Source organism: Cylas formicarius, unplaced genomic scaffold, assembly GCF_029955315.1.
Source record: "Cylas formicarius isolate icCylForm1 unplaced genomic scaffold, icCylForm1.1 PGA_scaffold_5__7_contigs__length_24384050, whole genome shotgun sequence".
In the NCBI taxonomy this organism is placed as follows: domain Eukaryota; kingdom Metazoa; phylum Arthropoda; class Insecta; order Coleoptera; family Brentidae; genus Cylas; species Cylas formicarius.
The window spans coordinates 5,272,055-5,299,414 of record NW_026844341.1 but is presented as its reverse complement, the minus strand read 5'-3'; the positions used below and the strand labels follow the sequence as shown (position 1 = coordinate 5,299,414).

Sequence of the window (27,360 nt, the reverse complement as noted above, 5' to 3'; positions counted from 1 at the left end):
GTAATCAGCCTTGTCCTGACGGTGAACCGACGTTTCGCGAGCAGCAGTGCGCAGCGTACAATAAGAAGCCTTACGAAGAAAAATATCACACTTGGACAGCTCATATTGTGCCAGGTTTGTACCAGTCCATCCATTATAGGTTTGCCTCAAGTTGACATTTGTTTACTGGGAGTTAAATTATTTAAGTATGCACTCGTCAGGGTGCGCAAAGTGTCAAGTCGTCAACCATTTTTTTTCGGTTCTTGTACTTTAGTAGCGGGTATCGGAAAATGTACTCGAAAAGCTAATAAACATAGAAAAAGTATAGTACAAACTACTTTTGGTCACTCTCACTCACACTTACATTCAGAGTCATGAGTAAAGTGGCGTTTATAAAACCTATATGCAATAGGTATTATTGCTTTGATTCATTAGTGCAATTTTTCGATGGTATTGTTCCTTTTTATTTTATGGTTCTTTGATGTTCTGTTGACATACCAAAAGTTCCAGACTTTTGGGATAGAAGGCATAAAGCAGGAAAGAATAAAAAAGAACAAAGAGAATGATTGAAAAATTGAAAAAAGAGAAAGAAAAATTGAAACAATCGAAAACGATTTAATTTCGTATGTGTTATTGATGACGGACCAAAAGAAAAACATAGAATGGAAAATATATTGTGATGAAGGTAGTTCAAAATATGTGACCCGCGTGACAAAATATTATCTGAAAAGCAGTTTAGGATACAAGATACTACATATGTTGACCAACTAAAACGTCAGGTGATTTTATAGAGAAATGTTTCCTAAGCTTTAATTGTAGAGTGTAGGCTATTCACATCTTCTGCTGAACGGTTTTTTATGGTTTAATGGTCTGGGTTGTAAGCAGCTCAACGGATGTGTATTGTATATAGAGGTTGAGAAATTTGTGAAAAGAAATTAAACAGCTCTAATACTTGCGGAAGAAGGTAATAATGAACACAATCACCTGAACAATTGAACAAAGCTGTTGGGTCTTCAAATCTCTAGAAATAAAGATTGGTTTTCCTTATGGGTGGTAGGTAAATAAGAAAGTTTCCTGTCCACTCGTTTCCCAAGCAACAAGTTCCGAGATATTTAAAAAAAAGGCCATACAGTTAGCAGTACAATTGTAAATAATGACCTTAAAGTACAGGCAAAAAATGTTATTCAGTTATGGTATTTTCTTAAACAATTATAATGGACAATTTGTTGATTCAGAGACAATATGAGCTTAATACCTTAGTAGGTAAATTATAGCCATAAATTGAGTGGAAAGAGCTTTTAGGCGTTTAAAAATTAAATTTGGATATTACAAGTATCTGGTTCTGACCCACGCAACGACTACAATGGCAGCACCCTATTGCATTGTTCACAGTTTTATACATTATACTATGATGACGTTGAATTAGAAAACATGAGTGTGGAAATACACAAAAGAAATTTTGAGAAATACAAAAATATAATAGTCATAATTTTTTTGGACTTTCCCAATAGATAGTGGCAACTGTTTGGTTTTCTTCCTCTCCTTTTTTCCCTCACCTTCAAAGGAATGTTTTGAAGGTGATAAAGACTTCTTATGTAGCTTGCTTTTGTTTTTGTAGTTGATCAAACACCAAAAAAACTATTAATCCACTAAATGAACCAGTTTTTTTTATTGTAGCTAATTGTAAATATAAAATAAAGTGTAACCATCCAACACACATAACAAATAAAAGTCCGATTCTAGATAATATATATTTAATACTGCACTAAAAACACTCTGAACTTAACACACTAATACGCACATATCTCTTTGCAATACGTCGAGTTTCGCTTAAGTCACGTTTGCCCAAAGTTTTTAAGGAGCCCCCGTAGAATCCTTAAGGCGGCTCAGCAGCCTTCCGGTGTTGTAAATACGTATCGGTCGCGGGCCTTTATCGGTATTTGTTTAAAATGCGCCTTTCTGCAGCGGTTAATTGCTTGTCCGATGCGTCGCATCCCGTCCAATTGGGCCGTAAATCATAACTTCTTTTTGTTCCCCGCGCCACCGTTTATCAAATATGCATGAAGCGATTTATTTAAATTTAACGCCGTCGATGCCCGCTAGGTGGACTATACGGGGTAGCTCGCTATTCGGGGATTATTTTATATCTCCGTAATAGTTTACTTTATCGAAAAATTTTCAAAGCAAAACTTGTGCATGCGATGAAAATATTATTATACAGAGTATCTCATAGCCATCTCACAGGATCTAATTTCTTTATTTTATAGAACACTCGTTATATCGTTTTATTTTCAATTTAAGTTCAAAGTTTTCCTAGTTAGCACAGACTTTAAAATGGTTTTGGTTTTATCTGTGTTAAACGAGTTAGGAGGACTTAAAGCCTGATTGATTGAGGTATGATGTATTATTTCCAACGCAGGGCCTTTTCATCATTTATAACTGTCAACGCTAACGCTTAACTGTAATGTTTATACATATATAAACGGCAGTTGGCAGTTGAACATTTTCCATCTCAATGTAATAATTGTAATAATCAATAAAGGATATAAAAAATTGGATCACAATAATTGGTTGTATATGACAATATTTTTGTTCAAACATTTCAACCGTGGTGTGCATCTAATTGATCTCTATTTTATGAGTAATAGAATAAACTGCTTGAATAAACGGAGTCTAAAATCTAAGCGCTAAAAATCTGGTGATCTCAATGGTAAGTTCAAGAGCTAAGCAAATAAAACCAAAAATATGTGAATCTTAGTCAAAGTCAATGCAATGCAGAAAAAAAATTGAGCTTTGATTGACTTGATTGATAATACGAAAAAGCAAGAAAATCATTGAAAACTTAATTATATTGCGCATCAGACCTTACAATAATATATAGGGTGTTCTATTTGAGAAAATTTTGGACTCTTTGTAAACGACAAACGAATTTTGAAATGGCGATTTTTGTTTTTCAGTTTGTTATACAAGCGTTTAAGATGGTTAAGCTAACATCTTTCAACATTTTTAAATTAATCTGAAGAAAACTACAATTTTTTTTTCAAAAATCCATAATCGAAATAATATACAGGGTATTTCAGTTATAAAATGGTGAGGTTCGATGCTTTGAGATATAAAGATATAAAATACCTTGTATATTGGCAACTCACATTTAAAGAAAAAACTTTTTTTTTCTATGAAGAAACTGCCTGGAAGGTATATAAGAATCTTATAATAGTGAGGTACCCTGTATACAAGGAGTTAATCAAGTTACGCAGATACGTTTCTTTTTAAAACGCGGACAAATTGAAGATTGCGTCAAGATGGGACGTTGAGTAGGCCCGAGGATAGATTTCAAGAACATTTAGTGCCTGATTTCGCAATCGGTTTTAACGATGTTGTTTATAGAGTTAACTCGAGTCGTTATTACGGAAATTGGTTTAATTCGATAAGTACTCGGCTAATATGCTTATGTATAAACATAACAAATATTGCAAATAACCCTAAATTAGTTTGCGAGGAGAACTAAAGTGTAGATATTTAAAAAATTGTATTTTTTTTTTGTTCGAATACCATCGATTTCTTTAATTATTTTTACCTATTTTTACCTATTTCCTATAGGCTTTAATTGTTTCATAGTAACATAAGTTTTAAAAAACACTACATCGAAACCTCCACAAGAAACCAGTACACTTATTCTGCTGTAAGCAAGAGACATATAATCAATTCTTAAAATAAGAAACTTTTTTTGAAGCTGAAAGGCCGAAAAAATGCTTAGCAGTTTGTGCTTGAAATCGGTAGAGCTGAGGAAATTTCAAAACATATTTATCATGCAATGTATATTATTCTATATTTAATTTGAGAAGCTTACTTTTTTTGCAGCTGATTTAGAAAATTGGGTGAATTTCTTCAATTTAATTCTTAGTATTGTGTGCTTGAAGACAAATAGATAAAGATATCAAAAATTTGTTCATTTGTTAAACAAACTTTGTTTCCATGTTGAAATTTCACATGAATAAATATCAAAATACGGTCTTCAGTAGCAATAGACTATTTATTGTTTAGAGAAACTTCAGCAATATAATTTTTTTGTACTTTTTTTTAATACACTACGTTGGCGTTGGTGTTGGCTTCAGTTGAATACCTCTACAAATTCTGAAACTAGGGCCCCACTTTCTCAGGATTCGACGATTGGTTGTATATGAACGGTCAGTGATATTTGTTGTTTCTACCTAGTCCATATTAAATAGATTTTATTTTTTATTGTTATCATTTTCTCATTTCTTTACTTTTACTCCTCATTATGTATCTAAGTATGTTTAATTTTTCGTAAAATTGGTGTGTTGAAACATTCTCTTGTAACTAGACATAATGTCTGTTAGATAATGAATTTTAATATTTTTAATATTATTGAGGTATCATTTCATACAAAAAATGTTTTAATTTTTTTGAGCATTTTGCTGTCGTTATTATAAACGGGCGCGCTTTAGCGGAAATATTAGATATATAGACTTATTTTTAATTACAACTTAGAAAATCTGCTATTAGAAAGACTTAGACTGAAAAAGACTGAAAATTAGTACTGTTAATTGGAATGAGGTGTATGCCCAAGATAACGTAGATACAACCACTGAAATATTTCGACAGATTTTGAAAAGCATTGTGAAAGAGAGTCTCTCTCTCTCTCTCTCTCTCTCTCTTTAGTCCATTTCCCTAAGAAGGGATTAGTGACTATGATGCTCTTGAAACAATGCTTACGGTATTGTGCCATTCCGTTCTATTCTGGGCCATGGCCGATAAGATCCTTGGTTTGGTCTATTAGTAGTTACAGCGAGTCCGTTCTTCTTTCAATATGGCCAATGAATGTTAGAAAGCTTCGATTTATCGTTTTTCACAGATTTAGTAGAGTATTTAGTTCTTGAAGAACGGACTCATTCGTACAGCCGTCTGTACGCCCACATGTCAAAAACATCTATCCGCCTTGCATCGCTCTTCTTGGTCGTCCAGGTGTCAGCTCCATAAGTGGCAATCGGGAACACAAGTGAATTCAACAATCTTAGTTTGGTAATTTTAGTGATGGCTGTATCTCTGCAGATTTTGCTTAACTTAGTTAGTGCTAGTGCAATTCTAGTGCAATTCTTCGCTTTATTTCACCTTCACATGCAGCGCTATTGTCAATTAAAAATCCCAGGTACAGACACTTATTCACCACCTTGAATCCAGCTATGTTTTTTACGTGGGGTTGGTTGTGGTTTTGCCGGTCTACAATCATGACAATACTTTTGTAGAGTTTTAATTTCAATCCAATTTCTGCATTAGTTTCTTGGAGACAGTGCATAATAAATTCCATTTCTTCTACACTAGATGTTATAATTAGTGTGTGGTCGGCATATCTCAGATTGTTGATTTTCCTTCCCCCTACAGTTTTACCACCCTGAATGTTATCCAGAATGTCGCGCATTCTGTATTTGGTGTATATGTTGGACAGTAAGGGCGAGAGAACACATCCCTGTCTGTGACATCGTTGATTCTTATCAGACCGTAATTGTGTTCATATAGTTCTCGAATAAATATTATTAAGTGGTCAATGACCCCCATTTCTTTGAGTATTTGCCACAATTTTGGCCATTTTTCCAAGTCTAAGTTAAATTCTCTGGCTTTCTCAATTAGTTGTAGTACATTTCCTATTTGTTCTCTTGTACCCTTCCCCAGCATAAAGCCGGTTTGTTCTTCTGCAATCTGTAGGAGGATTTTACATGCATTTGGTATTAATGCAATCATGCGGTAGTTATTGCAGTCTGCTGGATTACCCTTTTTATACAGTGGCATATAAAGTGTGCCGCACCATTCGTCTGGCCAAGCTCCTGTCTTCCAAACTCGATTACATATAAAGTGTAAAACATCAATTGCTGGCTGCTGGGTGAACGAGAGTACCCAACAAAAAAAATTACTTTACAAAAAATGCAGAATAATAGCCAGAACACAATATTAATTGTTGAATTTAAACTACACCAAAATAAATTAACCGATTTGTTAAAACAATTGCACAAAGTATGGAATTGCTTTAAATCCGTAGCAAACACAAATCATAAGTTAAATACAAGAACTATAAAACATAATAAAAAATCTGATAATAGTACGATTCAGGACAATCAAGAAATGGCAAACTACTTTTATGATTACTTTTGTAATATCGGCAAAAGTCTGGCTGAAAACATTAAAATGGTTGCCGAATCTCAATTTGAAGAAGCTGTTATTGACAAAATAATTAAGTTTAATCATACAAATATAACTGAAGTAGTAAAAGCAATAAACTTATTAATACCAAGAAAAACGCTGGGGTTAAGATGGTCTAACATCAGAAATTCTAAAAGGAAGTTTAGAATATATCAGAGAAACTCTCACTCACTTAATAAATCAAACTACTGAAAATGGACGTTTTTCAAAATAATTTCAAAAAGTTTAAATCCTTGTCTAACTTATTAGTAATTTATCTATGTTTTTTTTTTAAATTCTAGAACATCTAGAATCTAATAATAATTTATCAGAACACCAATATGATTTCAGCCAGGCAAGCTCGATCGAGGATGCAGTAGCGCACTTTATTTCAACAGTATACAATTCATTAGACAAAAGTTAAAAAATACTGGCTTTTTAGAGCAGATTTAGGATTGACAAACAAATATTCAGGGGGAATTAACATTTCAGAAAAATGGATTATTATTATATTAAAAGGGATAGGTGTTGTCCAACAACACAAATTTTTAACGAATCAGGTATGCTCAATGCAAGACAACTCTTATTTTCAAAAAAAAGCAGTCTTTTTATATAAAATTCCTATTAGAAATTATAAAAGTCTTTAGTCAACCGGAATAGACCGAAACAAGCTACTATCAAACCACAGGTAACTAAAACAGTAGGACAGAGATGTTTTCTTTATGTCTCTGCTACAGTTTCACAAAAAATTGCTTAATGGTAGAACAGTTTAGTTACTTAAAATCAGATAGAAAACATTTATTACCTGAAATAACTAGAGATGAAATCCATAGTATAAGAGATTTGAAGAACAACCAATAATTTCAAATTTATTAATTTGATCCATTTATCCATTACTTGATTATTTCCTAGTTTTTGTATCTACATTTACTCTGTATGCCTACTAGGTTGAAACTAGTAATCTAAGAGATATTATTTATTTACTAGGGGCAAAATCCAGAATTATTAATAGTTTTTCTTTTCTATTTCCAGTATTTTTTCTATCTTTTTGGTTAGTTTAAAAAAATGTCTTCAGGACTAGAATTTGGTATAGTTTTTAGTTGTCCAAGTAGTTTATAGTTTAGCTAATAGTATCTTGAAGAAGCATTCAGTATGCAAGGTTACTCTTGCTGTTGCCCTATGATGGCACACGTTACACAACTTGTTAAGCAATTTTGATAATTCTTGCACATTAATTTTAGAATTCCTATTTATTTTAACATAAACTCGAAATTTTACATTATACGAACAAAGCTGGCAGATAAAGTGCTTTTCCTTTCTATCCACCCTAGCACACTCTCCGTGGCACCACATGCGCTGCATATTTGGCATCGGATCCTCATTTCTTTACTACGAGAGCGTGAGAAAAGTTCATCGCAATATAAAGATCCTCCGTCATATTCTTCATCGTCTTCCATATTAGCAGTGTTGCAGCATTCCTCTACGTCATCTTCACCGTCATTTTTTCGTCAACGATTTTATTTTTGACTTTACTTGCAACATTTTTCTGCTTTTGCCGCTTTTCATCTTCTTTTTGTTTTAACTATTTAATACGCCAGTTTTTCTTCATTGGCGCTTCATTTTATTTTCTGTAGATGTTGCCAGAGAAATCCATTGAGAATCGCCTTTAGCATTTGTTTGGCTTTCAGCTTTTTGGTCGCTTGTTTCACTCGGAGTTTCAGCTAATCTTTCTTCAGGTTTTTGGTCCAAAGGCTGGTCTGTGGTTAGTGATGGTGCAAACATCTAATCCTCAAAAATGTCGGAATTGAATGATATATTCCAATTTTGGAAAAGGCGTCTATGGCGTTTACTGGAGTAGCATATTTTAGAAAGGCATTGTTAAAAAGAGCGAATATATGAAAATCTGTTACCACATGCTTGTAATGATCCCAAAAATCTAACGTCCAAGACCTGAACGGGATGCGTTATGAACAGGAAAGCGAAGTATTGCAATTCCATTTTTTTTCCAAATTCGAGTGGCGGTAAGCTTTTGTGATGGTTATGACCACCTAGAAGCAGGAACACTTTGTTTTCATGAGAATCTTTGGTATAATGTGCAAAATGTTGAAGCCACTTTAGGAAATTTCCTCCTCTAACCCTCATATGTTTTCTGCTTTCAGCACTAGTGAGAATCCCAACCTGCTCAAGGCTTTTAGTAGCAAACACTTTTTGATGTCATTCTTGTAGAGTAATAAGTGCAGATGCATTTATATATATGTTTTCTAGTTTAAAATTATAAACACGCAAGGCGTTTTTTAATGAAGTAAAATACGATAAGATGTTATTTTTGTTAAATGCCTGAGCGCGAGCATTGTCTGTCAAAACACCCCTCATCCATTTCTTTCCAGCCATCGGCTTTTCTCTGTTAAAGTGATGACGTAAGTTGTTCACGTTGCTAATTCGTAAACTAATCTTCTCAGATCATTGGTAATGAAAGCAAAAAATCTCGTTTCTCTTTCTAAAACATGCTTCGCCAACATCTCTTTCATTTCACGCCTACCAAATCTTCTTTTCTTTTTTTGCATTCACTTTCAATTCGGCTCATAATTAGGATTATCTATAATTTCGCTTGCTATGATGACTTCCCACCAAGTAGTACATAGAAACTTTATATAGTGTTACAACCCTGGGAAAAATATTTTTTCCCTTCAGAAAACTCTATAATTAATTAGGCAAAATCTTTATATTTTCAGGTTATCCACTAACGTCTCTCAGCCGCTGAACTTGACTCTAAAAATGAAATGATCAATCAGTAATGACCTACGTCTGTACTTATCAGGCAAGTCATAGCCAAAATTAACCAAATCTAACCAAGGCTAAGGAAAACAATTTAAGGATATAAATTTTCCTAAAAATTCGAAAGCCATGTTCATCGCCAGACCATACGCTTCTTTTCTATTCGCTTAAAAGGGGTGAATGTGAATTTTTAAGTAAAAAAATTATAACGATGTTGTTTATAAACCTGTGACTTCAATATTTTATACAAAATTATAATAATTCTGATAATGATTTTAAACACTAAACAAAAACGAGAAACATTTCGAAGTTGTTAAATGCAAATTTTGACGATTTGTCTCATTCTCTGAAATATTAGCTAAAATCTATATAGAATTATTATTTGAATTAAAGCATTCTAATAACAGTCTTGTGAAACCCATCACATTTAACTTTCTTCCTTAAAAATGTTATACAATTAAATTTGGTAGACCTTTTGGCAATTCGATTTTGCATGACGTAAAGATTATAATAAAATCAATCATTATAAAAATCAAATATTATAATAAAATCAATAAAATCAATCAAAATGAAAAACAATTTCCCAACATACATGTTGTATATCTTTAAAAAAAGTTGGATATGAAAAAATACGACTTGCAAAATTTGTTAGTGTCATTTTATTCCAATCAGCAAAGTCCTTTAACAGTATAAATAACTGTTTTGTAAGCTGAATCGAAAACGTCCTGTCCCAAACGGATAAGGAATATCCTTGATCTCGGTTTTTGCTTCGGTTCTTCTCTCTTTCATAACGGATTATCTTGATTGTAGACAAACCCTGCGTACTATATTGCATCAATGAGGAGAACGTATTCGTCAAAATGGAACCAGTGGTGAAAGACGGTACCAGATGTAAACCGGGCACCAAAAACATGTGCATCTCGGGAGCCTGCAGAGTAAACCATGTTTCCGAAACCATTTCGAATGCGAAATTTGATTAAAAATTATTTGGTGCAGACGATCGGATGCGACAACGAGCTGGGATCCGACGCTGTGCAAGACATCTGCGGCGTGTGCAATGGCGACGGTACCCAGTGCAAAATCGTCGAAGACACTTATAGAGACTCTGGCGGAAGCGGTATTGGTGATATGGACGTTTTTATTATATGCCCATAACGAAATTATTTATTAAGATTACACTAAAGTGGCAGTCATACCTTCCGGCAGTAGGAATTTGGTTATAGAAGAGCTTGCGTCCTCGGTGAATACTATAGCAATCAGTGACAGCTCGCAAAAGAAATTTTACCTCAATGGAGATAAGTAGGTAGCTCGTATAACGTTTCGATTTTTATTGTCCAATTTAGTTGAAGGTGCAAAATTTTTAATTTTTATTTCAATCAAAAGTTCTTAATAAGATTTGATACATTATGGTGTCCTGCACACAAACTTCCAAATTATAGCCTTCGATTTTAATTTAAGATATTTGTTTCTCCATGTTACTGAAATCTGATTCATCACACCATCTGAATACAGTATAGTCCACTGACGGTGTGGACAAGAAGACCTGCCCATAAAAGTGAAAGATACGAAAAATATAAAATTTTTTTGAAGAGTAAATTGTTGACAGTTTAAACAATGACAGATGCCAATGTTTTAAATTTCAAAATACATTACATTTTAAAGAGAACATTTTATTTGATTGTACCTTAAATAATTATGATGTATTTGTCAAAATAAGTTTTGGACATATTTTTGTGCAACCTGAATGAGCCTGTTATTTTTGACAAATACGTCGTTGGTAATCATGGAGAAATGTTTTTTTTTTTAAATCGAAGATTTATAATTTAGATTTTTTCCTGAAAATTTGTAACGTATTTTGAAATTTAAAAGGACATTCGTATTTAACATTTTGTCTTTAATCTGTAACCAAAAGAACTTTACTCATTAGTAAATTTTACATTTTCGTATTCTGTACAAACTTCAAGCATTGCGAACCGTATTTTGAAAGCAGGCAACAAATTTTGTAAGAAATTACAATATTTTTATTTTTTTGTTCTCTTGTATACTCCCTCCGTGATCATAGTGTTTAGTAAAATTAAGAATTGACCATCACTCTACTATCTAACCTAGTAATATGAATTATACTATTTTTATATGAAAAAAATTTTCTGTAAAGTATATAGACAGCATCAGCAAGTAATTTTTGATGATAGAAATATCATGTTTTAAGTATATATCACAGAAATTGCAACACCGCGAGTAAGCTTTGCTATTTGTTTTCTGTCAAATGCTCACATGAAGTGACGTAAACGATAACATTTTTATCCCGGTTGTCTTGGGGTAGCGGAAACATCGTTTACTAATATGTATTGTTAATTAAGGAACTTGGGAGACGGATAATAGTCGCCTTACGAGATAATGCGAATGCTACAATATCGTCTCAATATACGTCGTAGGCACTGAGGCTTAAAATATAAGGATTAATTACAAAGCACACTCTTAGAGACCGTTTCAGCACAATCAGTGCGGTCGGACATGAATGGAGGAAAGCTAAGCATCAGTAGATGCCCATGAGGCGGATATATACTGCGCCACAGCATCGAGAAGAGCATTTCAAAAAGTCTTTCTCATACCACGTTGTAAATTTGACTGAAACTGTTTGTTTCTTTTGTGGCTAAGAAAATCTTTACTTAGATATTTCATTGTCGTTAAATCTCTCCTACTCCCATTCCAAGCGTTGTCTGTGGATCTGTCTGTCTGTTTGTTTTATGGTCAATTTTGGTTTGTAGCTCTCTTAGACTTATTATTATTATTATCACCATTATTATTATATCATATGCAGCTACATCTACATCTAATGAAAACGGATTGTTTTCCGTGACGAGTCTCTTTTTTTTGACAGAAGGAAGTATGAAACTATCTTGTTGGATTACCAGTATGTGCCACATCTTATACTGAATGTACAACGTCTAGGCCATGGAGTAATATTATCTGGGGATTATCTTAGCACAGACACATAAGAGGCAAAGAATATCAAAACTTTCGTAGAGGCGTGATTGTCATCATCGATTGTGGTTCATATTTATCAAACTATATTTGAAAATATTAAAATTAGATTTTTATTCAATAGGTGATTCCATATACCACGTAGAAAATTCGCCCAAGAAACGTAGTATATCGAAAAATTTTTGTTAATTTGAGAAAATAATCTCACAATACAATAGATTTTTATTTCCGGTACTGATATATTTTAGGTTCTATTCTTTTTCTTGTGTCAAATGCGTTTCACCAATTACTTTCATGTGCACTCACTTTAGAGTTTAATTGTTTTACTGCATAGTGTACTGTAATTGGTGGATACTGTTGGGTAATAAAATCCCTTATTATTATTACTAATATAACCATAATTTTGTTCTTCTTATCATTTATAAACTAAAAACTAAAACTGAAACTAATTTAAAAACATCACCGTTTCTACACGCTGGGTCAATTCAGTACCTATTTTGTAAATACCCAATGAAGTAAGGATTATCATTCCTAATTCAGTAATCTTGTATCTTACATCATCCTTATTGTCTAAGTCGGGAAGAGCTCGACGGAGAGTACCGATTCGGGAAATCTTTAGGCATCTACAGTCACCCGGAACCAGGTAAAGAAAAGCTGGTCATACACGGACCGCTGAGCGAAGACCTGGTGTTCTTCGTAAGAAGATGATGCAGCCCATATCGACAAACTCACCAGGATAATTTCAGGTGTGCTTCTACGAAGCTCAAAATGTCGGCTACAGTTATAAATATGCGGAGCCCACTGTAGACTCGAGCTACGAGCCCCACTACCATTGGGAGGTGGCGGAATTCAGCGACTGCAGCGCTCTGTGCGGCGGAGGCACGAAGCGGGCAGCCTACAATTGCGTGGAGGACAAGGCGGGAAAAGTGAGCGGCAATTTTTGCGTCGGAGTTGACAAACCTCCGGAAACTGTCATGAACTGCAACGAAGAACCCTGCAAGAAGAGGTAATGGTATATTTCGATTGATTATGGCAGTACATTTTCCCTCCCTCTCCAGGAAGTAAAGTGTTTTTTTATTGCATTTCTTCTTTCTCCCGAAATCTTCTTTGGGATTATTTACGGAGTCCCTTGGTGGAGTGTACTGCACCGTTTTGTTAATTACAAGTTTTCTCGTGTAGCGCGTCTAGGTTAGTGTTCCACTGCCGTTTTCTACATTGCTTCTTGCAATGATCGACTACATGATTCAAAATTCTCAACGAAGTTCGACGAAGGACCATATGGGTTCCAAGAAAAACAGCGCATTTTATACAATTTTTTCCATCCTGCTGCTGGTGGCGAAAGTGGGTTGATATATTTAATCAGTTTTCACTCCATAAAAACAATCGATTTTACTCTACTCTATACATGCTCTGATTTTTGCACAATTATTAAACTGGCATATTGGTACAAACCTGTGACATTTCCACAGACCATCTTCAGCTTGGCCCAGTCACAAAGATTATTTAATCTTACCGTTTGGAAAGTAAACTAGTATCGGTTATTCCAAAGGCAACCTGATTGTTTACAGTACAAGAACTATATATAAAGATGATTTTTTCCTTTTTCTACTTCAGACAGTTATTTCCTGGATGTTTGGCTATGTTACTACTCTACAGTTTTTGAATATCGGCTGCTCTTATAATAATCAACTGAAATCTTTTACTATCCTTAATTAGCTAAATAAATAAACAAACAAAAGAATTTGCCAATTTTTGAGTGAACTCAAATCCCATTTTCAAAATTTTTAATAGTCAAGTTCAGGTGCTTGTTCAGAATACCAATGCAAAAATATAAGTAAGGTTTATTACTTATTACCCTGTAGCTTGTTATCTTAAAAGACTTCAGTCAGAATTTATTTTTAAAAAAAATCTCTACCCTCCAGCCTGTACGTCTCAGTCTCAACAACAGAACAAAATTCCTTAACAAAAAGTTCTTCTTCTTCTTTTCCTATATTAGGCACTTCTCCTTGTTTTACGTCAATGTAATTTTTTTCACAAATCGCAAAGATCGAACGACATCTGTTTCGTGGCCGTCCAATACTCCTACGACCGACAGGCTCTTGCTATCCTCACTATCCGTTGTTCAAATATCCTATCTATATGTTGATTCCATTCGTGTTTTCTCTTTCTTATCCAGGTGTTAATACTTTCAATTCCACATTTGTGTTTATGTTTTCATTTGTTTCTCTATCCCAGAGTTTTTCCTACTCTTTTCCTTAATGTTTTCATTTCATTTGTTTCCAGGCATTTCTGAGTCTTAGATGTCAGCGGTATATGTTATGACTGATTGGACTACAGATTTATATATGCGGGATTTTGTTTCGATTCTTAAGTATTCCATATCGTGTCGTTTAGGCATCCTGCTATTTTATTGGCTTTTGCTGTTTGTTCTCTAATGTCTATGTTATTATCATTTGATGATATAATTCCTAAATATTTGATGTTTTATGGCCTTTTTGTGTTTTCACTTCTCTAATTATTTCGTCTAATATAATGTTCAATAATAATGGGCTTAGTCAGTCTACTTGCCTAATACTTGTATCTGTGTCAGGTCCCCACATGAAAAAACCGGTATTTTCTTTTTTTTGGGGCAGGGTGGGGAAGTCGGGGGGCTCTATCTCGGAAACGGTAGGACCTGGGAGGTTAGAGTTTTCACCATCTGTTTCAGAAAAAATCCTTGAGGAGGAGGCCACCTAAAAAAAAACACTTTTGAGGAGGTCGTCATTTTGAGGTTTTTCGAGTGTTCCGGAGTTATTTGAGGTCGGATCGGGGCGCGGAGGGTATATTCGTGTAGAGGGGCCCGAGGCGCACCGGAACCAAAAAAAGGACATCCCTCAAAATTGAGGAGGTTTTGAGGTTCGGGAGGATCTCGTCTCCTATGGGACGGATCGAAAAACTGAGTACCTACGTCGACGCGCCTATACTCAGACATCATTCCGAAGGCCCATATGCTATATCTTGCCTATGCTTTTTTTTGAGGGCGCCTCCTCAAAGTTCAAAAAGTTTGATAAAGGTCGAATCGGTTCGATCTCGGCATAGGGGGGTTTTTCGGGCCGGAAACACCGAATCCACCTTCAAAAATCACCTACCTGATCCATGGGCTTAGTTTCTCTTGTATATATTTTCGATTAGTTTTATTATATAAAATGGGATATTTCTGTTATTTATCTATGTATTTGTGTTATGTATGTATCACGTCTTGTAGCTGCAGCTATCAAAGACTTTTTCTAAATCTGTGAAGCATAAGAACGCTGGCCTATTGCACTCAATTGATTTTTCTACAATTGTCTAATTACAAATACTTACAAGATCTTCCACTTCTGAAACCTTGTTGTTCTTCAAAGACTTTTACAAGTGGAGTTATTTTGTTGGTAATAATTTTAGTTGTCAGTTTCAGAGTCGTGCATAGGAGGTTAATTCCTAGATAGTGATTTGGATCAGTTTTCTCCTCGTTTTTGAAACGTGGTATCATTATGCTTATCCTTCAGTCTTCCGGTATTTGTGATCTTCGTATTAACTTATTACTTTCGAAAAATCGATGAAATCGAATTTAAATTTGCCGAGGAAGTAAAAATCCGCACAGACAATCATTATCATGTATCACCAAATATTTTTTTAAAAATTTTGAAAAATTTTCTTTGAATATTTTGGCTTCCAGATAAACATGATTTTCTCAAAAACGATTCAACCGATCAGCAAAATTTTACAACCAATAAATGCGGGAGATCCGGGGCTATGACACTTATTTCGAACATTTTTTCGATTGTATACAGGGTTTTTCAATTATGGACGAAAATCTAAAAGACGATAAAAATCACCCACATCGAGAGCTACAATTTTGGTATTTACGGTTTTCGTCTATCACATACGCTGTTCTAGATATTAAAAAAAAAAAAAACAAATGAAAATCAAAATTTCTCGCCCTCAATCGAGACGTGATGACGTCATTGATTATTACGGCGTACTGTATGGTTTCAGAAAACAAGTATTTTCTTGAAAATCACTAACCCTATTGGAAAAAATCATACTCCAGGAAACATGGAAATCCAGGGCCATCCTCCTATTTCGAACATTGTTTAAATTATATACAGGGTGTGTCGATTATTGGCAGAAAATATAAATCTAAATATTTTTGTGGTTAAATTATTGGCGATAAATGAAAAACTGCTAAAGATGGGATAATTCGATTTGAACAGTATCGTAAACTATGTCGAGAGAGAGTTTTAGGTTTCGTCAATTACACAGGGCGCAAAATATCATTCGACAACGCTATTAATTGTACCAAATTTTAATATTTACCGAAGTTTGCCGTAACATTCAAGTTCGACGAGGGTGCATGCACAATTAAATTACATCGATTTTGCGAAAGTTCCATTGTGGCCTGCAGGAGCACGATAGAAAAACAATGCGTCCCTTTACCACACGAAACCGCGAAGTTCTTTTCTTTTATAATAAAAGCTGCTTCGCGCTACGCGCTACAAACTAATTAGCTTGGGACCTCCGTAGTTCAATAATTCATTCTATATTCCATCTTTGCCAGCCGATTTTTGTTTTTTAATTTCTAAAGTGTTTCTTCCACTTCTTTACTATTTATTTCGAGTATTTCATCTGTTACTATTTCGGGTTTCTGATGTTAAATTCTCCGTTGTATTGTTTTAAGTGGTTTGTCCATGTCTCTTTTTCGATATACGTTACCTCTATCAATTCTTTCGTTTCTTGTAGCTCTCCTAGTATCATTCTCATTTTTCACACTGTAAAAGTCGTGTTCCATATCTTTTGAGAATTTTTCCCAATGTTTTGTTTTCTTTTTCCTTACCAGTGTGTTTATTTCATTGCGAATTCTTTTATATTCCTCACAGTCGCCTCCTGTGTTTGTAGGCTTATATTTGGGATAGGCTCTAATTTTCTGTTGGCATTTTAGTTTTACTTCATCACAAAACCAAGGTGTATTTTTTATTCTTTTTGATGTTCTGTCGGTTTTACGTTCACCAAGCGCTTCTTTTGCTGCGTTTTTGAAATTTTCTCCAATCTTTCTACAGCTATTTTCTATATCTTCTTCTTCAATTACTAAGTTTTCGTTTATTTTGCTTTTCAATCTTGTTTGATAGATATTTTTTATTAATTCATCCTGTAGTTTTTCTACTTCAGTCTTTGTTCCCCAAACTTTTATGTTAGTTTTTTTGATGTTTGTTTATTTTCATTTTTATTTTCCCTAAAACAAGATTGTGGTCACTTCCTACGTTAGCAGAACATAAACATCTTATATCTAGTATTTGTGTGTAATGTATTTCCCTATTTGTTAAGATATAGTCTAGCATTGATCCATGGAAAATTTCAAATGAGAGATACCTTGGTGTTGTCTTCAAATAAGATTTTTAATAAAGACAGCAGGTTTCAGCAGGCAGACTTTTAATAGGAAAAATATTTTATTTTGACCATTTATTGTACATTTATTTGTTGCATTTATTTTTTAAAAATTTTTATGATTAAATACTATAATATAGGAATTTGTGCATTTTTATAGTTTTTTTAAAATCCCATGTTTTCATTAGGGATGGAAACTTTTGTCCATAATAACCTGATAGATAAGATAGATAGGCGTTTTTCCCTTTCAGGTGGAAGGTGGGAAGGTGGGGCCAGTGCAGAGCCTGCAAAGACAAAAGCGGTGTGAGAATGAGAAGTGTGGAATGCATGGAGGAAAATCCCAAAGCGGGGGGTGACGACATCCTCGTAGAGAATTCCTTGTGTGAAGGTCCGAAACCGGGCACGTACGAGTTGTGCGAGGCAGACGTCAAATGTAAGAGGACGACAGGAGAGGAACTTCCCGAAAAATTAATGGGAACCGTGTGGAAGCAGATAAACCTAAGACATGTTTATAAAAGATCCGAAGTAAGTACCCGCTAGAATAGCCACGTTTGTAAAAAAATGACACGAAAATTACAAAAGTAAAGAAGGTCTTATCGAAAAGACTATAACAGATTTTAAGTGGGTTTTCTATTGTGATTCTTAAAAATAATTTGGGGGAGGAGACTTACATAAGAGGAATTAACTTTATTGGCCATCATACCGTACAGAAATATGGCCATAAATAATGTTTTTTCTTGTAAAAACCTAAAAGAAATTGTTTCTCCCATGTCCTGTCCCATGATGAGGGATTAATGACAAAGATTGTAAATTCCTATTCACCTTCTCTAATTTCTTCATTATCATGCTTTGGTGAGGAGTAAATGAGACCAACAAGAATTTACATTTATAGAAATGTTGAAAAAGGTTTTTTTATTTAATTATCCTTAAACAATGTCGAATTGGAAGAAAAATATATGTTTTAATATTAAAGTAGTATTTTTCCTAATTTTCTTCATAGAGTCCCTTCTAAAGATGAATTTGGAAACACTTAAAAATACCGACCCAAAAAACGCTATGCCTTCGAGAAGAAGAACGCAACCTTAAACCTTCTGTATCAGAATCCGTGAAAAAGTTTGTCCCTCCTTAAGATTCACAAACTAGGATTATGTCTTCGGCCTAGTGTCAGCACCATCGGTTCCCCAACATATAATAGCAAATATCAAGATTCTATATTAAAACCTTTTACAGGAAAAACTGAAAGTTTCGTACTTAATTTTATTTAAAAATGAAAACGCATTACATTAGATCCACGGGATATTCTGGTTAGTGTCGACGTAGTCGACTAAAGTCCCTATTCTTTACATTATCTCAGATATATTATAATCCGAGAATCTGGAACCATACCTTCCGATCTTAATTGAAAAATGGTTTTCTGCAAGATATCCGAATTCTCCATTATCAGCAATTATCACGAATATATTTATGGAAGCCTCTGAGAAGAAAGCCCTCGACACTTCGATCTAAATCCAAAATTATGGAAATGCTAAGTTGATGACACTCATGTCCAAGAATCGTTACTAAATTTTCTTAGGCGTTTAAATTTTTGATACCATAACATATATTTTACAATTAATTAGAAACAAATGATAATCTCCCATTTTTAGATATTCTTATCAATATAAATTCAGGCCAAATATTGGGTCTTTCTGGTTATAGAAAACCTACACACACAGACCGATACCTTATTGCATTGTCACATCACCATTCGGACCAAAAATCATCGGTTATCCACTTTCTTATTTACAGAGCCATAAAACTATCTCAGCCCGAGTCACTGAACCCAGAATTAAAACACTTTGAATCTGCTCTTGTCTCTAATAATTTCCACGCTAGAGATATTACGCGTTCCGTCACAAAATACACTTCACAATCATCCAAAGGCAATGAGTCTGAAAGCAATATCACTGACCAAAAAGTTCTTAAAAAATATAACATCTAAACAAGATCTACCACTTGTAACATTGTAACAAACATCTTCGATCCGTCAAGGACAAAATTCCATTTGAGATACCAGAAGTTTACAACATTTGATACATATACGGCAAAGAATATATTGGAGAGACCGGACGAAAAGTATCAACTAAGAAAAAAGAACACGAAAGAGCCTTAAGACTCATTAGTACTTGCCAAACACAATCACGAAATTCTTCCACCAATGAAAAATCCGAGATTCTGTAAGGAAACAAACAATCTTTACCGCGACTTAGGTCTCCACCAGTCACCAATATGTGTCATCATCAGTCAGATCATGGCCCTCAAACAACATATAAGCAGGTACAGAGTAGAATGCGAGCGAGTTAGAGTTCAGTTCAGTTATGGTTGATTGGAAAAACGTCAACAAATTCGATTCAAGAATGAAACAACAGACTCAGGAGAAATCCAAGTGTTTTGTTAATAGAAAACATATTTTTGTTGACGACTAACAAGACGAATATTTTAGAAGAAAATTCATACGCAGTCATTAAATTACACAAACGTTTCTTGAAGAATTATGTAAAAATATATACGATTCTTGCGCTTTTGTGAATAAAACTTATTGCAGACACGATAAGAAAATTTTTGTGAATTGCGATATATACATAGAGAAAACAGTGGTCCCAAAATAGAACCTTGGGGGACTCCAGACGTTACTTCTATAGGACTTTCGTTTAGACCCACTCAAACCAATATAGTTCAAAACTGATAAAGGCAACGGGTCATTCATTCAAAACGCTTTAGAATAAACTAACAAAGATAACACAGTCAACTTACAGTTGTTCCAGGACTTAAAAATACCATCAGTATTATTGAGAAGGACCGCGTAACGGCTGTAATTAGGTCCAAATGCCGATTGCTTTTCAGGGATTATATTAAATTGGTTTAATTAGATAACCAGCTGCTTTTCAATTATTTCCTCCTTTGCAAACTTTGGTAGAATACTTATAAGTCGAAGTTTTTGATTTGAGTGAAGTAAGGTCACAAAAATGGTAGAAAGAGCTCGTTGATACGGCAGCTTTGGTTTTGGTTTTAATATTGTTAATAATTTCAAGCATTTGAATTTTTTTCTTTTAAATGCCGATAGTCTAAATTATTAGGTCTGGTATTACATAGAACTTTCGAGTCTTCATAGACCACGCAAGTGCTACGTCAACAAATCATGTGAATGACTTTTGATGATTTCAAGCTCAATTTGTTTTGTACATGGATCACATTCACAGAACTCAAGCGACAAGGCTCGTCCCCCTTCAGCCAACAAATCCAATTTGACAGAATCCATTGGCAAACTGGTAATTGACGAAATTCCCTTGGATCGCATGCAGCTGATCGAATATCCACTGGTGGACTCCCAAGACAGCGCGAATCTATCTGACGCAGCATTCGAAAGCATGGGCGACACGGTCGGTCAAGTGGTGGACACCGCTAATAAGAAAGTCATCAAAGGTAAAGTTCAAATGGAGGCACAAAAAAGGCAACTCCGTTCGTGTGTCGCAGGATCTGATGCCGCGATCATGCTGCACCGCCTCCAGAACTCCTCGATTTCGGAGAAAGACCGGCCAAAGATCTGCTGTCGCCCAAAGGACAAGAAAGGAAGAAGGGACTCGAAAGACGACAGAGAATGCCATCTGTGTTGAGGGGAATTTGGAGAATTTGTTATATATGCTATAATTTATTGCGTTAATATTAATAAAATGTAAGGATTGTTTTAGTCTATTATTTAGAAACTAACAAAGCCTGACCTTCTCATGTTATGACGCGGTGTTTATAAATATATCAAGCAATGACCATAGAAGGCTTAGTCAGAAGTTTATTAACATTTCAACGATTTGCCGAAAAATGTATTATATTGAATGTGAGTCACCACGGTATTTGAAAGTCGATACTTTATTTACATTTCTTTCTGTTTAACCTCCATGCGTCTACACAGAAAGTTTTGATACAAATTTCGATTTATTTACTATGCGATGCAAGGAAAATATCCTACTTTCGATATTTAAATATGACATGGAAATTGCCGGTAATTGTACATAAATTTTATTGATATTTTGGGAAGTAAAAGCAAAAGAAGTAAAAACTCTTGATTGTTCCTCCTAAAGCAGAATAAAATAAGAAAAAAATAATTTACTTAATCTTATATATTAATTGTAGATAGGTAGTTGAAACAACAGCAAAATTTAAAAAAATGCTCCTCATCAAGACAAGGTAAATTCCATTTCATTTCATATTTGTGCATTATTAGGACGGATTGGAAATAAGTTTTCCTAATTTGGATCTTGTGTTACTGTTTTATTGGATTATTAGCAATAGCAAAAAATAGCAGTCTAATATCTAAATTAAACAAGTTTTAACATTGAAACCATAATATATTAGTAATATTAAAATGTAATAGATAATAATATATGTGACAAATATTATTTATTCACACACGTTCAAACGTTTTATTGTGTCAATAAGTGATTCAATTTTGAATTAAATTCATTCCTATTTTACCAAAAATCTACGGAAACCCAAAAAAATTTAAGCTCTATTAGCTAAATGATTTTTACAATGATTTGGTTGTTCAAAAAAGGGATAAATGTCAATAGTTTTAAATATTCAGAAATGGCAAACTCTGTAAAGTCGGAAATGATGCGAAAAACATCCCAAAGTAAGAAGAACGGCGGTTTCATTTTAATGTCCATAGAACTGTCATCATGTTACATGGACACTCATGAAATGGCCATGGACAGTGAAATGATACAGAATTAAATCCCAAACCCAATGAAGCTGCTAAATACAGTTTTCTATTCAAAATTTAAATTAGCAAAAACATTTTTTAATGCTCATTTGTGACCACCATGTATAATATATTTTCGCCATAGATAGGTTAAAGCATTGACACTTGAGCACTTCCAAGGACCCATAATAAAAATCTCAATTTTAGTTTTCACATTTTTCCAAAGAAATGTTCTTCCGCAAAGTAATGGAATAGTTTATTTTTCAAAAACTGTTCAAAACTTCTTATGGTATGCAATGACAAAAAAAGACTCCCGATCAAGCGAATAATTAGATAAGATAATTAAGATAAGGTATAGGAGCATCTTAAATGGGCAAGCATGTACGTAAATCGGACATTATCAGTTAATAGACTTATACAACTGTAGCTTATAAGCTCTGGTTGTGCTGAGACAGTCTGTTCTTCCCGAAGACTGCTTTCTCTTAAAGTCCCAGATCTTTCATGCTTACTGTACTAAACATTATGCATAAAATCGAAAACACGCATGTTTGAAAAATCATATACTTTCATTAAAAGTTCCCCGACCAAATCATTGATTAATGACAAAATGACATTTAAACTAAAAGTTCGAAACAATAGGAATGATTGTTATTATTTCTTGAACAAATAAAAAATAAAGAGAAGGGAATTTAAATTTCATAAATAGTAAGCAAAAATAAAAACTCCAAGGTTAAACTTAAAAATTTTTTTTTCTTCCGAGAATGCTTTATTTTATTACACAATTCCTCTGCTGCGAAACTTTTTTTAAATATTATTTACAATACTGGCGTTTCCAACTTCCATTGTCTAAAAACGGTTGAAATAATGAAGACATCATCCTTAAAACAGGGAGACGCATCTCTAGTGATTATTAGGGCAAATCTTCAAGAAGATTCATCGACACTACCACCGGAACGCATCATGGAACTATTGGATTGGTGCCTACGTAATTCGTATTTTTAATTGAAGAACCATTTCTATGCACAAGACGATGGTTTGCCAACGGGATCACCACTTTCTCCGGCAGAAGCAAATATTTACACGAAATGGTTGGAGGAAGAAGCTATCAAATCAACAACTATGAAACCTAATCGTTGAGATATATTGACGACACATTCATAATACTGGGAACAGCTAGAATTTTTCCTGGATCACATAAATATCATCACTCCGTCTATAAAATTCACAATGGAGAAAGATAAAAGCGGAGCAATACCATTCATCAATGTCTTGGTGGCGAGATCGGATTCACCTTAAAGAAAACCCACACATACAGTAACCAAGCTTAACTTAAAAACAAAGTTGAACGAATTAAAGAAGATCTAATGCAGAACCGTTGTTAAAGGCGACTGATTAAAGACGTCGTTACTAAGTGCCAATACCAAGCAGCACATAAATCAGAATCCAGCAAAAATCAACTAATAAACATTCCCTATGTTAAAGGAGTTCTGAAAATATGCAACAAAATACCACGTTAAACCGCCTTCAATTATGGGCAACCTATAGGAAGTTCAATAACGAAAACAGAACCAGAGATCATCACAAACAACAAAAACTGTATATGTATATGAAGTATCCTGAGAGTGTGGAAAATCTTCCGTAGGCAAAACGAAGCGACCACATACCCAACTTGGAGAAAGAAATAGATCTGGGCTTGCACAGCACACTTGAACAGAACTTCACAGAAGCAAATGAACATACTCCAGAATTATGCTATGAAAAAACTGGAAGTGTTCGCGATATGGTGTTAGAAACGCATCCTAAGAATACCCTGAGTCGACCGAATCACAAATAATAAAATCATGCGCAGAATAGGAAAGGAATGCAGTTATTACAACAATTAAAAATCCTAAATTGGAATACGTAGGCCATATTATGAGCAACGAGCAACGATATAGCCTCCTCCAATTAACTCTACAAGAAAAAGTGTGTAGTAAGAGCGGATCAGCACGAAGACGAATCTTCTGGCTTCTAAACCTAAGAAAGTGGTTTAAAATGACCACGACTGGATTGTTCCGCACAGCCGCCAACAAAAAAAGAATAGGCAACGCAAGAAGAAACTTAAGTTAAACTTAAACTTTGCTATGGTATTATCTATTTGGTTTCCAAAGAAACACCTTCACACTTTTTCCTTTCCCTTCCGAAGTTTGTAAAATCCGCTCTTTTCAAACTCGAAACTGTCCCTAGGATAACCTATTTGCTCACATTGCTCCACCAATTTGTAAACTCCTTTATCTCGCAGTTGTCCATTGCAATTCGCTCTGCGAGCGCTATAATTACGTTTGAAGTTGGCTTCGATTCGAATAAACAGGATTATAAACTTGAAATGGCCCCGCAATTGTCAAAGGACACTAATTCGAATACCGGTCAGATCTTGAACGGCAAACTATGTTTCGCGTTTGCCCGTATATAATTTACTTGATAGATTGAGTTCTTCGCGAGCATGGAGCAAACACGTTTCAAGTCGCAGCCCAACGGCGACGGCAAACATTGCCGCAGCAGCATCGATTCCGGACTATCGTTGTTTTCCTGTTTGCATAGGCCTCGATCTCGTCTGCTGCAATATCTCGTCATTATTAGCATCACAAATGAAGCCTCATGCTTATGTTCGTCGGAATTATAAGATCGCAGCGATTACGGCATAAATAATTTACCACCATGTTAAACACTAACGGCCCGACTAACCCGTTGTTTGTTCCGAAATCCATTAACAATGAAGGGCCCGAAGAAAACTGCGGTGGATAACTGTCGAGAGTGATGATCGACGCGTTGAACTTTGTGGTCGGATTTGAAACGGCAGTTTCAAGAATTTTGTCTGCCCTACAGTGGGTTATATTGGAGATTTCTAGTAGTCCAGCATACGATAAAACGTCATGACTTGCCTTGCTCTAATGTATTCAAATATAATAAGTTTAAAACCTACAAAGTAGGTTAGGATTATCGGTGACAAGCTACTAGCATACAGCTACTAGACATATAGAGGCCCTGCCTATGCTAATAGTACAGGAACTCGTGAAGCAACTATGTAACAAAGTTTGAGAAGGTCTGTTCAATATGCGCATGCGCGAGATTTGAAATTTCGTTTTTAACCAATGGCAGCGCTAATTGCATTTTCTGACGTTATACCCATAAGGCCTTGCGGCTTCCAGGTTGTCAATATTTGGATTTAAATTGAAGGAAAAAAATTAAAGGAATTGAGGGGTGGAAAGCGTTGTTAAAAAAAGTGCTATAAATATTATACTGAATTACAATTCTGCAAGTATTTCAGCGATTTGTTTCATTAATCGCTATAGACAAGATACCAGCTAATTTTTCCCGAATTTGCGCCCGTAAATCGCCGCAGTTTGTTTTTAAACTCATTGGTTTAACCTCTATTGAAATTGTGAATAAAGTCGAATTCACGAAATGTGACTCTAAAAGTGTAAATATAACTTTGAGGCACTAGATATCGCACAGAAAACATCTAAGTGGAAAAAATGTTCAGCAAGCACCTCATATAGACAGAACGCTGATTCTTTCATCGCAAGTCTAGTAATTGCAGAAACTTTTGCCTCCCAAATATATAATCGTAAAAAGTACCAATAGACAATATCGTTAAAAAACTGTAGGTATTGGAAAATTTGACAAAGAAAATTAAAAACTAGTATAAAACAACTCAATAAACAATTAGTCCCAAATGTCGTTTATTGTCTCAAAATTTAAAAAACATTTTGTTAGCAAAAATTGCATAGTGGCTACCGCAAAAAATTCCGCGTGAAAAATATTTTACAGCAATTGTTATCTGCTAAAAATACATGTAGAAATTGCATTGTGTCTATCGTGCTTTAGAAGCTAGTATCAATTCACACAATAATTTAGCAAAATAAATAAGAACTAAAAGTTCAGATTTTCACGAAATTATATATTTTTACATGACAATTGTTTCGACAACACCGTGTCTTTATCAAATCAGTGTTGTCGAAACAATTGTCATGTCAAAATATATAATTTCGTGAAAATCTGAACTTTTACTTCTTATTTGTTTTGATAAATGGATTTTCATCAAGTAAAAGCCTCCTCAGTTCAATAATTTAGCCAAATTTTATTGCAATTTGGATTCTGACAGGATACATTCTAAGAAGAAGATGTCCTATTAAGAAATTTTTTTTTCTACTCCCTACAATCTAGCGTGCGGGAAGCGTCACTTTACCACGTCCGTTTCGTTTCGGACATTTCCGGGATAGCTTTCTAAAGCTATCAGCCTCCCTGGCAGCTCCATTTTTGGCAAGAAATGTTATCCATTGTTTCCTTACAATTTCAACTTTTGAAAAACTAAAAAATAAAATCCAAATTTAATGACTGTACCTGAATAAGTGATTATTAATCAAAAATAGGAAACAGACATATATGAACGTCTACAAAAGAAATGGGATGGAGAACATGGATCAGTCCCATAACTTGTCCAACAATTTGTACTAAATCGTTATTCACACAAAGGAGGTAGGTGATACTGACAAGTCAAGGACATAATTTACTCTCGAGCCAAACAAGGGTTGGGAAATAGTCGGAAACTAATCAAGATCTCTTCTTCCCAAGTTGTCCCGAATCCAACAAGCAGATTTACAAAATCAGTGTTTATTGATAGAACTGTTTCTATTTAATCAGTGTCAAATTGTTTGTGTACGTACTGCGGTATTCACTTACCTCCCTAAGGAGGTAGGTGACTTCCGAATAAACTGGCATTATTCAGATTTCCCAAAAATATCTATGAGATTTATCGTTTAAATTCTTCCTGTTGCAGCTGAACTGATTCTCGTAATTCCCGCTTTTCTGCGGTAATAATTTCTGTAATTCTTTGACCAACCGAAAGGCAATTTCGTTTTCACTAAACGCGATGACAAACAAAAACCTGCTCACATTCAGTTTTACAAGGATTTGTAATTCTCAATGGGTATATTTGTTTTGTTATATTTCCTGTTTGTTAAATCACTCGGGTTTGTCTAAGATCCTATTAGGTCCTCAAATTTGCCACACTTGCTGTAATTTCGTGAAGGAACAAGTATTGAAAGCACAAATTATACAAAATTGTGAGTGGTGTGTGTGAGTGTGAGTCCTATAGAAACCCCTTTCAAATCTTTTAAATTAACTTGTACACAAGGTACACGTATATAGGCACTAGGATACTTAAAAAAATTTTTTTTTAGCTTTTATGGTCTGTTCATAAATATAAGAAAGTGACCAATTGCTTTTGAATGGGATTATCCAAGGGT

At 34.5% G+C, this 27,360-nt stretch overlaps 1 protein-coding gene across 1 annotated transcript in view; it reads left to right on the top strand.

Moving 5' to 3' along the window:
- The window catches only part of LOC132702363 (A disintegrin and metalloproteinase with thrombospondin motifs 12-like), a 49,331-nt gene extending 28,341 nt beyond the window's left edge, over positions 1 to 20,990 (top strand). Inside the window, exons 9-17 of the mRNA XM_060670947.1 lie at positions 9 to 114; positions 9,760 to 9,884; positions 9,946 to 10,066; positions 10,122 to 10,248; positions 12,510 to 12,630; positions 12,681 to 12,940; positions 17,589 to 17,862; positions 20,577 to 20,799; positions 20,851 to 20,990. Coding sequence (XP_060526930.1) covers positions 9 to 114; positions 9,760 to 9,884; positions 9,946 to 10,066; positions 10,122 to 10,248; positions 12,510 to 12,630; positions 12,681 to 12,940; positions 17,589 to 17,862; positions 20,577 to 20,799; positions 20,851 to 20,990 — 1,497 coding nt within the window. The remainder of the gene's footprint in view (positions 1 to 8; positions 115 to 9,759; positions 9,885 to 9,945; positions 10,067 to 10,121; positions 10,249 to 12,509; positions 12,631 to 12,680; positions 12,941 to 17,588; positions 17,863 to 20,576; positions 20,800 to 20,850) is intronic.
- Positions 20,991 to 27,360: the final 6,370 nt, after the last annotated feature.